The sequence below is a fragment of the Staurois parvus genome, unplaced genomic scaffold (assembly GCF_062004578.1).
Source record: "Staurois parvus isolate SC_StPar_1 unplaced genomic scaffold, SC_StPar_1.0 ptg000299l, whole genome shotgun sequence".
In the NCBI taxonomy this organism is placed as follows: domain Eukaryota; kingdom Metazoa; phylum Chordata; class Amphibia; order Anura; family Ranidae; genus Staurois; species Staurois parvus.
Window position 1 is genome coordinate 21358681 of NW_028318095.1, and position 13331 is coordinate 21372011.

At 39.6% G+C, this 13331-nt stretch overlaps 1 protein-coding gene across 17 annotated transcripts in view; it reads right to left on the minus strand.

The window, feature by feature from the left end:
* Positions 1-13331, minus strand: part of MYO18A (myosin XVIIIA) — a 462365-nt gene that overhangs the window by 47360 nt on the left and 401674 nt on the right. For all 17 annotated transcript variants that reach the window (XM_089683011.1, XM_089683012.1, XM_089683010.1 and 14 more), the window contains 2 exons: positions 11574-11690; positions 8813-8896 (listed from right to left, as the gene is read on the minus strand). In XM_089683011.1, coding sequence (XP_089539137.1) covers positions 8813-8896; positions 11574-11690 — 201 coding nt within the window. The remainder of the gene's footprint in view (positions 1-8812; positions 8897-11573; positions 11691-13331) is intronic.

The following is a 13331-nucleotide window of genomic DNA, read 5'->3' on the forward strand; positions in this document are numbered from 1 at the left end:
TATGCAAAACATATCTTCAGCCTGTGGCTCCTCATCACCTGAAAGCATACACATTAATTCTGCATCCCAGCAAATCATTTCTTCCAGCCCAGTGATTTTTTTTTCCTCCTGGCTCAACTGAAAATACAGAGGCAGTGACCACAGCACTCTTTAAATTAATGATGCAGTGTTTAATATATGAATGCACAGATTTATGGATCAATGTTTTGGGCCGAGAGCCCGTGAACCCTGTAAGGCTCACCCTGACGTCTGAGATATGTGTTATCATAGATTATATTATGCCTCATTAGCCTGAAACTAAGGGGTCGATGTCATAATTTGCATTAGTGTAATAATGTTTGCTTAGCTCTTTTCAATCAAGTTCTCCATTTCGTCAAAATGTCAATTGCAAATGGATGCCAACTGCCAAAAAGTAACAATTAGCAGGTCACTTTCAGGGTTAGGAAAGGATATGCTACAATTTTTAATTGGCTAAAGACATCAAACAAGAACCTATAGAAAGGTGCTGCTTTTAAATAAACTCAATTTCCTTCCTGCCCATTGGGGTTCAAGTAGGTGAATATTATTTCTAATATTTATTTATTACAGACATTTATACAGAGCCAACCGGACAGAAAACAGAAGCAAATTAACCTGACAGAATGGCTTTGGAATGTGAGAGGAAGCCCACACAAGCACAGGGAGAACATGCAAAATCCATGCACACAGTCTTGGCATTCAAACAGAGGAACCCAGTGCTGAAAGGTATAATTGGTAACCATTAAGTCATCCTACTGGGCCCTACTATACAGCCAATAGAAAGTTTATAACACAAAAGTATATTTATACAGCAGGACACATGCATTTAGGATCTAAATGTATGGCAGCTCCAGTGGCACTGCTCAGCCTGCTTTCTGTTTACTCGGACAAGAGTCACTTATGACTTTAGGTGTGTGAATCACGACCTGAGCTAGAAGGAATGAAAGTAGCCATCAATAAAGACACCTGACATCATAGGCACTGTCTCATTGTTGGTGCAGATTAAAGTATAAGCCCTGGTTCACAATGATGCAAATTTGACCGTTCAAATCGCATGCAATGATCAACAATGGAACTGTTCTAATCAGTGCAACTCGGAGTCACACCGTTTAGAAAAGCAGTTCCTGCACTACTTGTCCTGACTTGGAGTACAGCTTCCATAGACATCTGTGCATGAAGTCACACTGCCATCCGACTTTGAAATTGTGCAACTTCAAGTGAAGTAACACAATTTCAAAGTCGATCCAGTGTAAACCTGGGATAAGTGAAGAAATGAAAGGCAAGAAGTTTGTGTGCATCTCTGTATGCATCTATCTTTTTTTTTTCTTTTTTATAGGTGATCACATAATCTCTGTTCTTAGCTGCATACGAGGCTTAGAAAGGTGGGAGTAGAGAAACAGCAGTACACGGATCTTACCAGTGAATGGCTGTGGAGGCGTGGGGGAGGTGGGGCCTGTCAACACAAAATCTGACCACTGGAGGACAGGCAGGCTGTTCTCCCAGCACAGCCAGGAATCTTATCATACTGGGATGGATGTGTTACCATACCTAGATTGGCCAGTTTGAAACACATGCATGGTACAACAGAAGAATACCAGGAATATGAAATATTGGGGTAATATATTCTTTAAGTGCTTTAAAAACTAAGCAGTGTGCTAGTTGGCACAGTTTTACACGGGCTGATATGTATAGAGGTGGTCTCCTATACATGGGATTTCTTTATTCAATCCTTTCATTTATACTATTAAAAGTACATTGAAAGTGAACCTTTCCTTTAAAATGGTAAAGAATAAATGTAACCAAATTATGCTTTTACCTACAACCTAATAAGCTGTATCATGCGAACAGTCATGCAGTTCTGTACATTAACTGGAACTGCCCACCTCAGCTCAGATATGCTGAAAAAGAGAAATTAGGTGATTGGCCCATTGACGTCACATGGGGGTGGGAAGAGAGTCTTTAGCCCTGTGTAAGTACCATTGGGATTAGCTTAGATCGTAGCCATGGCTTAATCTCCTTGCCTTTGGGGATGAAAGGAGCAGCAGGGGAAGGAAAAGGAGAATATAATGCTGCAAGTGTTGGCTTTAAAATGATTCTGATGCTTTGCCCATCCTGGGAATCATTCTCCACAACAAATAGACTAATAATTCCCAGGTTAGGTCTAACATGCCATTAACTGCCATCATAAGCAGATCATGTAAAGGCATCTGAACTCTGAAAACAAAATGGCTTCTTAATGGCATTACAAGAGCTCATTATAAGCACATTTCAGCAGTCTGTTGCCATTAGGCACATAGAGTACATCTGGGAAATTAAAGCCATTTTCAGGTGCAGTGTAACTACTTAACAGTCAAAAGGTACATTTCACTGTAACATGCTGAATTAAGCACAACACATTTATATTGCTGAATAAAGTGACACAACTTCACTTCACATTATTAGGACTTACTATGCAGTCCAGAAAAGAAATTCTAAAGATGATGTCGTGCATTTTACAATTCCAATTTTTCAGGGGCAGGAACAAAGGAAATGTGATTGACTGCTGAAAATATTTCTGCACTTCCCCTTCTATAGTTCTATAGAATAGCGCTCAAGCGACATTTGAAGATGCATTAAAACACTGCAGTATGGTAATGATAGGAGGAAGCCTACACATTACATTTGTATTCACTCTGTGCTTAAGTGTTCTAATTGCATTAATAAAGATACAGTCAATTGTGACCTCTGTCTGCATTCACAATCTTGCTATAACTTGTGTAGTAATTAAGTTAAAAAGTAGATAAAAGTCCTTCTGAAAAGATAAAAACGTTCTATTTTCAAAGCAATTATGTGTTTCAAGTTTTATCAAATTATTCCCAAGCTTTCTACACAACTGCTGTCATTAGGCATATTAAATTTGTATATAGTCATCATCTGTGCTTTCTACAGAAAAGTCAAAGTCATTTATACAAATATTGACAATCTGAAGCATGAAGCAAATGCTAGGCTATACATGTAAGGAAATTGTGAAGACCCATTGAACCTGTGCATGCAGGGGCCATTTATATGTAAAGCACTGCAGTGTGCCTACTCACATAACACCGCATCCGTAGGGCTCTTTCCCATTGCCTGCATGTATGCAGCTCCAGTTTTAGCATTTGGGCAGCTGTCAGTTTTTAGGTACAGTGAGCCATGGTGAGGGGACAGAATGATGCACATATCAGTACGCGATTTATTTTTTTCCTTCAACTTCTTAACTTTTAATTTTGTGTGTCAAAAGTGTAATGCGGCAAGGCTAAATTTGACACAATAGGGGAGATTTACTAAGGCGAAGACCTGAATCTGGTGCAGCTGTGCCTGGTAGTCAATCAGCTTCTAAATTCACTTTTTTCAAGTGGTTGTAAAGGCTGAAGGTTTTTTACCTTCATGCATTCTTCAGTATGCAGTTCCACCCCCAATACTTATCCGAGCCAGATCCAGCGATGTGCACAAGAACAGTCGTTCTCGGCCTCCTCACTGGCTCAGAGAGAGCAGCGAGAGCCATTGGCTCCCACTGCTGTCAATCACAGCTAGTGAGGATGGAGCGAGCTTCTTGCTTTGGGGGGGCACTCATGCGTGCTCACTCCCAGCCCCCCTGCTCCGTCCTCACTAGCTGTGATTGACAGCAGTGGGAGCCAATGGCTCCCGCTGCTTTCTTTCAGATAGTGAGGAGGCAGGGAGCCATCGCACTCGGCAGAGAAGAGGAGCCCAGAGCACCAGCGGGGAACCCAACAATCAGGGTTTCTCTGCAAAACCATTGCAACGAGCAGATAAGTATGAGAAGTTTGTTATTTTTCAAACAAAAAACATTAAAGCAGAGGTTCAGTCTGTAAAATAAAAGATAACAGCTACAAATCCTGTAACTACTGACTTTTAATAAATGGACACTTACCTGTCCTAGGACCCAACACCGTTCTCACCCAGGCTAGTTCTTCACTACCCTTCAAGGTTCCCGGCGTCGCCATCCTAACTGTGGGCAGCCAACTGTGCAGCTTTACAGCCAGGTGCCCACTGCGCATACGCCTGACACACTGCAATTTGTGAATGGTCCTGCATTCTTCTGGGACTTGTCACATGTCCCAGTAGACTGCGGGGAGGGAAGGGGAAGAAGAACGTCCGCTCGGAAGTGAGAGCGGGTATCTGTCAAAATTAGGTGAATGCCCCCCCCCCCCATTCCCTCCAAAATTACATGTCATGTTTGGCAGAGGAGGGGAAGATGTCTTAAAGCAGAACTTTCCCTTTTGGTTAGAGCTCCGCTTTAAGCCTTTAATATTACTTTCAAGTTTGCCAAAAAAAGCTGGCAGCTGATTGGTTTCTATGCAGAGTTGCACCAGATTTTACAGTTTTAATAAATACCTCCCAATTGATGTAGTATGGATGGCAAGGCTAAATCTGACACAAGGTCTTTACTGCTTTCCCAGACACCAATAGAGAGTGGTCTCCCAAACCCTAGAAGGACAAAGCAGACCCTTAACCCACACTTTATAGTGCATTATTAAAGTGTCCATAAGCCCAAGAAATAAAATTGTAATATATTACAGCTGATTAGTCCTTCGATGTGGTGACTGCATCTATTTATGGTTTTTCAGACTCCTTTGCCCCTTTTTTCCACCTGGCACCCTGCCAATAACAGATTTCCTGCCCCAGGTGACAACACTCACTCACTGACTGTACTGAGTACACCCCTTTTGAAAAGTAAGATTTTTTTTATCAATATCTCAATAAAAAAAAAGAACAATTTCCAAAATGTGGACAAAACGGAGTTTTACAGAAAATTTGTGTAGCTCATTACATGAAAGTAATGCTAATAATATAACTTAGATTAAAAAAATCTTCAGTTTCAGTCAAAATTAGTTGAGGCAAAAATGAATACACCCCACAACAAAACTACTACATCTAATATTTTCTAAGACCTCCATGATTTGTAAGGACAGCACAAAGTCTTCTAGGTATGTAATAAATAAGTTGATGACATATTGCAACATTGATCTTTTTCCATTCTTTAAGAACGACCTCTTTTAGAGCCTGGATGCTGGATGGAGAGCGATGCTCAACCTGGCCACTGAATCACTTTCACGCTGTTCTTCTTCAGAAATGCAACAGTGGCCTTAGATGTGTGTTTTGGATCATTGTCATGTTGGAAAAGTGCACGACGACCAAGGGCACGGAGTGATGGTAGCATCTTCTCTTTCAATATAGAGCAGTACATCTGTGAATGCATGACACCATCAATGAAATGCAGCTCCCTGACACCAGCAGCACTCATGCAGCCCCACAGAAGGACACTGCCACCACATTTCACTGTAGGCACCATGCATTTTTCTTTGAACTCCTCACCTTTGCAACGCCATACAGTTTTGAAGCCATTAGTTCCAAAAACAGTCTTCTTTTTCAGCATGGGCCCTGGCAAATTGTAGGTGGGATTTTTTTGCGCATGGGCTTTAGCGGAAGTTTCCTTCGTGGACGACACCATGTATGCCATTCCTCTGCAGTGTACACCGTATTGTGTCACGAGAAACAATCACCCCAGTTTAGCAATCTATTTCTTTAGCTAACTGTAGTGAACTTGCATGGGGATTTTCTTCAATCCTTCTGTTAACTGCCTTGGACGGTCTGGACGACTCTGTGAGATGTTGGCAGTTCCATCTTTGTTAAATTTTTGCATCACTTTTGCTACAGTATTCTGACAGATAAATAATGCTTTTCTGACCTTCTTGTAGCCTTCACCTTTCTTGTGTAAATAAATTATTTTCTCTTTCTCAGACCTTGTGACATTTCTCTTCCATATGGTGACATTGCTGACAGCATGAAATGAGAAGGGGTTTTCCTTTGTTAAGTAACACCCTTTTATAATCAACTGTCTGCTGGATACCTGTTTAATTAATAATTATATTCACATGTAGTTGAATTCTTGTTAATTAGGATTTTTTTGTGTAAAATTTAGTTTTGCTCTTAAGACTTTCATTGAGGTGTATTCATTTTTGCAACATGGTCTTGAATGAATTTGTTAAGAAAAATACTTTTGTGTTTGCAAATTAACAAATCTTGTTTGTAATCAATGGCCCGCACTTGTGGGAGTATTTTGTAGTATATAGTCCGATTGAAAATGTTGATTCTGAAAGGAACGTAATGGTTTTCTGACAAATCTGTTGGGGTGTACTCATTTATGCTGAGCACTGTAGATGGAAGGGTTGATAGCACTGACTGAATGCAGCAGTGTACACAAGAAGCTAAAAGCACATTGGATTTGTGGCAGAATCAACAAATATTTTATGCACTTATTAAACAGATTCAACAACACTTTTTTGATAGTAAATTTAACAGACCAGAAGAGCTATATTCTGGACAGGAAAAAAAAAATTGTGAAAAATATTTTGCTTACGTAAACATGAAATCTTGCATTTTCATATTTAGCCAGAAGGTGGAGCTCCAAGCTCCTTTTCACATGTTTGCCGAGAATTGTTGTACCTGCTTTATGGTATAATAATACAATCTCCAATTTGCACAGAACAAATTAGGCAAAGTTCCATAGAAAGTTTCATCCAGAGAAGAAAGGCATACAGAGTGAGCTGTTCACTCTTCAGAAACCGTGTAATTTACCAAACTGAACATACAAATTTGTGAAAACAAGATTTTATATAAATATTATAATAAACGATAAAAGATTAGTTTAAAAAAAGTATTCACAAAATAGTGGCTCAAATACATTATCGCTTGGATAACAATGCATTCCCCTACTCTTTTCCCCTCCCTTCTCCAAGCTGACTGGCTGGAGACCGCATTGTCCATGGTTAACTCTTTCCTGTGATAACCAGATGTTCAGGGAAGGAGCACCGAAGGAGCAAGAGTCAGCAGCATTGAACACTGTAAACTGGAATCTTAAATATTTTACTGGGAAATGTTTATTTTATTGCACCTAATGTGTTAAGATAAAAAAAATGGTGAGCATTTAATACTAATTTGTGTCTGCTTGGAGTCCAGCTTCAAATTACCAGTACCTCAAGGTAACAACTAGTATACTGATTATCAATTTTACATGTGAGTGATGCTACTTTTTGTTGGGGTTACAGTGAGTGCATGTTTAGGTTCACAGAAGCATGGTCCCATACAAATAAGAGGTCCCTGTGTTGTAAACAGGTTTTCCTTTTAAACCAGGTTTACTGTGCCATGGATTATGCTCTCCTTCACTTCCCACATGCAATCTTCATCCTTCTCCATCCTATAGAATCTCCCAATTAAAATGTGCATAAAGTGTAGTATCCTTTTTTGAGCTTCCTCAGGGAAAAACACATTAGACCTGATGAATATTGGATCTAGCTAGAAGTCACTGATCACACCACTGAGATTTAAAATTGTGCAATTTGTGTATGATTTAAGTGCAATTTAAGGTACAATTTCTAAAGACTTGATTGCGACTTGTGAAGATTTTCAATGATTTCTTGTGATTTGCATTGCGATTTCTATTATATTTTATGTATGTGAAATTGCAATAAACTGCAGAAAAAGTAATGCAAGAACTACCGTACTTTCAAAATCGCTCTGCAGCAAATCGCACATCTTAAGACATTTACATTCTTTACATGCAATTTCAGGTGTGATTTCAATTTGGAAATCGCACTGGTATGATCGGCACGAAGGTGAGAGTTTGTGCATAGTGGTGTTGGGAGCAGCACAACAAAAAGTGGGGAGACCCACATATATGTTTAAAAGAAGATCACAACATTTTTGTCAGCACAAATGAATGGAAAATAATAATGGACATGCATTATTATCGAGAGACACTATTTGTATTATTTGGATGCACATGATTGAGTACTATTATCACTGTTTAACATTTTTTTCACGTATATTTTGGAGATAAGAAATTTATGTTCAATAGTTGCATATGCAGTTGGATAGATTGCTGGTTTGAATTTTACTATTATACTGTGCGGCACTGTGGAATATTGATTTATTGGTTACATGTGGGAACACATAGGGTGTTTGCAGCAGTAGGTGTTTAACAAAAAATATACAAACGCTTCACATACATTATTTACAGATTTTTGTATTGTTTCAGGTCATGTGTTGTGGTAGGTAAGGGTTTATATATGTAGTTTTTCTTTAGCAGTAACACTGTACTCACAATTGAGTGGTTGCGCTTAGGTCTCTTTTACTAGTTTTTAGGTTTTGGAGGTTTAGTTGGCTAAATCGTGGTATTGCCAAACATGGCATCTACAGAAAAACAGAGCCTGTCAGTAGCAGCTTTTAATATATGTGCTTTGCCTACAGTTCCCATTTCAAGTGTAACTAAAGGCAAGACTTTTTTCCCCATTTTGAAAAGAATACAGGAGGGTTATCTGGTGTTAACCCAAAATTTTACTTTCAACTTCAATGTTAACCGTAAACAGGGCATATAGAGAGGGTGAATCGTACATGCATCAATAAAAACTGACAGGTGTTTTAATCCCTTTCCACTCTATCCAAAACTGATTAAAAAATTGCCTTTAGTTATACTTTATCTTTTTATATGTCTGATCATTCTCTGTTGTGTGCAGGTCTTTTGTGGCTTAGCTGATTGCATCATGAAAACACAGCCCATGAATGATGACACATGCTATATTCTTAGATCATTTATAAGCTCTTATGACCAATGCTTCAGCACTTAATGGTTGCTGAACCACAGGTGACAGGTACACCTATATTTAGTAATTAACTTACACTGTATCCACATACATGCATGTCTGCACAGATTACTGTATACCCCAGCTAATGAGAGTAAGAATGCTTCTCTTACCTTTTCCTGCATCTCTTGCCTCTCTTTACTGGCTTCCTCCAGCTGAGTATGCAGGTCATTGATCTGCGCCAGGTCTCGGGAGGACTGTGGATCAAAAAGACAGGTTTCAAGGGATGGTTTGGTGAGAAAAAGATTCTGCTTTGGTAAATGCAAAGAAATATTTATTGTAAAGCAATCTCTGCTCATTCCCTGGGTTCCCAGGCTCAACTAACTGGGCCAAAGCAAAAAATCAATTCACTTTATTTACATTACAAGCAGTTAATCTATTGATACAGTTGTGCATTTAATTAAACTGGATGTTTCCAGACAGCAAAGTTTTGTGTGATTGGTCTTCTGCTCAAACAGGCAGAGCATGGAATGAACGTGCCACCCTGGAAGCTGCAAGGTGCGACCTATGGCTCATCCACAACAGTACACTACACGTTTATTTTCTTCTTCTTATTATACAGGATTTATATAGCGCCAAAAGCTGGCTCAGCGCTTTACGAGATAATATGGCAACGATATAGTTCAATACAATAAGGTTAGGAGGGCCCTGCTCCTGGGAGCTTACATTTTCTTATGAATACTATTCAAAGAACTTGCTACCAATGGCAATAATGAAGGCTAGCAAGGAATGTAAGGGTAGAACAAAATAATTCAATGGTAACCATTGTAAAAAATAAATAAATAAATTATGGAGTGGCAGTAAGACAAAATGGAAACAACCCGAACTAAAAAGAAAACACCAGAGAAGCAAATAGCTGTGTCTGTTACAGGCCAAAGACATACACCAGCATTTACTATAAAGACCATATCACACTATCTGCAGAGAAAATGCTGACCTGCTGCCAAGTGTCACTCCCGTGTTGCCCAGATGACCGAGGCATCACTCCTTAGCTGATGGAATTGCTATAGAATATCAGTGGCCAGGGAAAGATTGACCACTCGCTCTTTGGTCAGGGAGGAAGCGACACATGAAAACAGGTATTTGCGTACTGTGTTTTGTCCTGTAAAATGTTCCTTTTTCTGGTCAGTTGCTAGCAGTGACAGGAAGCCTAATGAAATATTGGCTCAAACTGCCATAATTGTCCAGCTAAATTTGATAAAATATGGACTGGGTGGGTGGAGGCTCAGGGCCTTACGGTATAATAATTGGCTTATTATTTTGTGGGTATGTCCAGTTTGTACCGTGTACTTGGCTTGGTTATTGTTTATGGTTTGCTTTTATTCTTTGCATTTTTTTTTCTTTTCTTTTTCCCCCCTCCTCAAGGGTTTCTCTATTCTTACCTTTTCCCCTTTCTCCCCCCCCCCCCCTTTTTTTTTGTCAAGGATGTTCAGTCGACTCCGTATGATATTTAGTGTTGGAATTCCATGTGTATTGTATTTATACTGACTGCCTTAAGTTTGCCTGTTCTTATGTACCTTGCCTTGTTATATGTTCGTACGATTTCAATAAAAGCAACTGTGAACAAAAATATTGGCTCAAACTGGCTAACTTGAACGACAAACTGGTCAGACAACTATGCATGGACATACAGTTAGTCCCTGTCTCACAAAGGAGCTCACAATATAATCTACCTATCACAATCATAGAAGCAATTTTGAGAGGAAACCAATTAACCTACCAGTATGTCTTTGGGTTGTGGTAAAAAACTCGAAGACCCAGAGGAACCCAGACAGACACATGCAAATATACAAACCCTATACAGATAGTGGGATTGATTTACTCAAACTGGAGAGTGCAAAATCCGGTGCAGCAGTGGATGATAGCCAATATAACTGCAGCTTGTTCAATTGAAGGATAAGCTCACCTTTGGAAACATGTTACATGTTCCACCAGCTGTTAGGGTGGAACATGTAACATGTTCCCACTTGTGCAGACACTCGCTGATCCCCCTCCTCCCTGTGACAGCTGTAACTTTTTGAAAAGAGAGTGACCGTCCGGGGCTCCGCCCACACGGTCTCATCATTCATTCACAGAGTTCTGTGAATGAATCAACTACAATTACCATGTGGCTGTTGGCTTGTAGTTATCAATGAACTACCATGATCAGCGCTCTTAATAGTTCATTGATTCTTCCTGTCAGAGTATAACTGCCTGCCCATACCACAGGCAGACAGCTTACAACAGCAGTTTGCAGGTGTCCTGCATGGCAGCAGCGATCTGTAATGCTTTCCAGACTCCTAAAAAAAAAAAAAAAAGTAAATGCACATTTTTTTTTTTGCTGAAAAAAAAATCTGCATTTGCTTTCTTGTGCTTTTAAAGGTGGAACCTGACTGGTTTCTATGTAGAGCTGCACCAGATTTTGCTCTCTAGTTTTAGTAAACCAACCCCAATGTCTTGAGTCTGAATTAAACTCATGTCCCAGAGCTGGGTTAAAATCTCATTGGGGATCCTACCTGTGTGGAGTAGTATGCCTTGAACATATATTGCAACTGTCCTTTGCATGGGCACCACTCTTTTTATACAATTAAGAACTACCAATAAGATAACAGAATTATGATATCTGGATATAAATATTCTGATCATCCCACCGATTCTCAAAAATGTACAGTATGTTTTAAGCCTTCTGATCTTTTTCTCATATTACAATCACATTGGATAACCTGTTGAAGTTACTCAGCAAATTAACACTTTTTTTTTACTTGCATATTGCTTAACATAGTTCTTCAGAATTTCTGGCAGTCTCTAAAAACACATCTGAATCAATAAACTCAACATCAGGAGACATTATATGGAGTCTATTGTGAAACATTACAGATATTAAAGGGAATTTACCTGAGCCACAGCTGCCTTATGTTTCTTCATCAGCTCATTCATGTCCTCCTGGTCCTCCTCCATTCTGCTTTGTAGCTCATTCTTCTCTCTCTGCAGGCGGCTAACTTGCTCCTCCAGCTACCATTGAAACATATAAAATAAGACATGTATTGAACTCAAACAGCGTGAAACAGCCCCCTACTAAAATAGCCAAGTACATTTACTGTGGATTTTTAGTTTTGTAACTTGTAACATACATTCAAACACTGTAGAATTATGTTGTTACCTGTGGACCTGGGATAAAACCTGTTTTATTAGTATAAACTCATACTCTCATTAATACCAGTGATGGAAGTTGTATGGATTAGTTCACACTGAAAAAGAGACACCTGATCTTGAAATAAATGAGCGCAGAATGCAAACTTTGGCTCAGTTAAACAAGATGCTCTTCCTCAAGAATTTAATAAAAACGAATCAACTTAAACTGGAAGGCTCGGCTTTCACAAAAATCTGGATTAAAGTGTTACTAAACCCAGGACCCTGCATTCACTATATCTGGTCTCCCACGGTACACAGAACATGGAAATGCAATTATTTTAGTAAATATATACTGCTAAATACCTTTTCTAATCAGCAGTATATACAGTGCCTTAAAAGTATTCATACCCCTTGAAATTTTCTACATTTTATGTCACAACCAAAAACGTAAATTTATTATATTGGGATTTGATGTGCCAGACCAACACAATGTGGCACATAATTGTGAAGTGGAAGGAAAATGATAAATGGTTTTCAAAATGTTTTACAAAATAAGTATCTGAAAAGTGTGGCGTGCATTTGTATTCAGCCCCCCTGAGTCAATAGCTTGTAGAACCACCTTTCACTGCAACTACAGCTACAAGTCTTTTTGGGGATGTCTATACCAGCTTTGAACATCTAGAGCATCAATGGGCAAACTACGGCCCGCGGGCCGTATACGGCCCGGCGGACCTTTTAATCCGGCCCGCGGATGTGGCTGTCAGGATGTGTGTAGGCGGGGCAGCGTGACGAACGTGAGGGGAGGGGAGCTAGGCTCCTCTCACAGTCCGCCCTGAAGACCGGAACAGTGCGGGAACACGGCGAGAGGAACGCGTGGAGCAAAGGTAAGTGAATTGACACAGGGGGGACTTAATATGGGGGATGAATTAATGTGGGGGATGAATTACTATATGGGGGATGAATTACTATAGGGGGGATGAATTACTATAGGGGGGATGAGTTACTATAGGGGGGATGAGTTACTATAGGGGGGATGAGTTACTATAGGGGGGATGAATTACTATATGGGGGATGAATTACTATAGGGAGGATGAATTACTATGGGGGATGAATTACTATATGGGGGATGAATTACTATGGGGGATGAATTACTATATGGGGGATGAATTACTATGGGGGATGAATTACTATGGGGGATGAATTACTATAGGGGGGATGAATTACTATAGGGGGGATGAATTACTATAGGGGGGATGAATTACTATAGGGGGGATGAATTACTATATGGGGGATGAATTACTATATGGGGGATGAATTACTATGGGGGATGAATTACTATGGGGGATGAATTACTATATGGGGGATGAATTACTATGGGGGATGAATTACTATATGGGGGATGAATTACTATATGGGGGATGAATTACTATATGGGGGATGAATTACTATATGGGGGATGAATTACTATATGGGGGATGAATTACTATGGGGGATGAATTACTATGGGGGATGAATTACTAT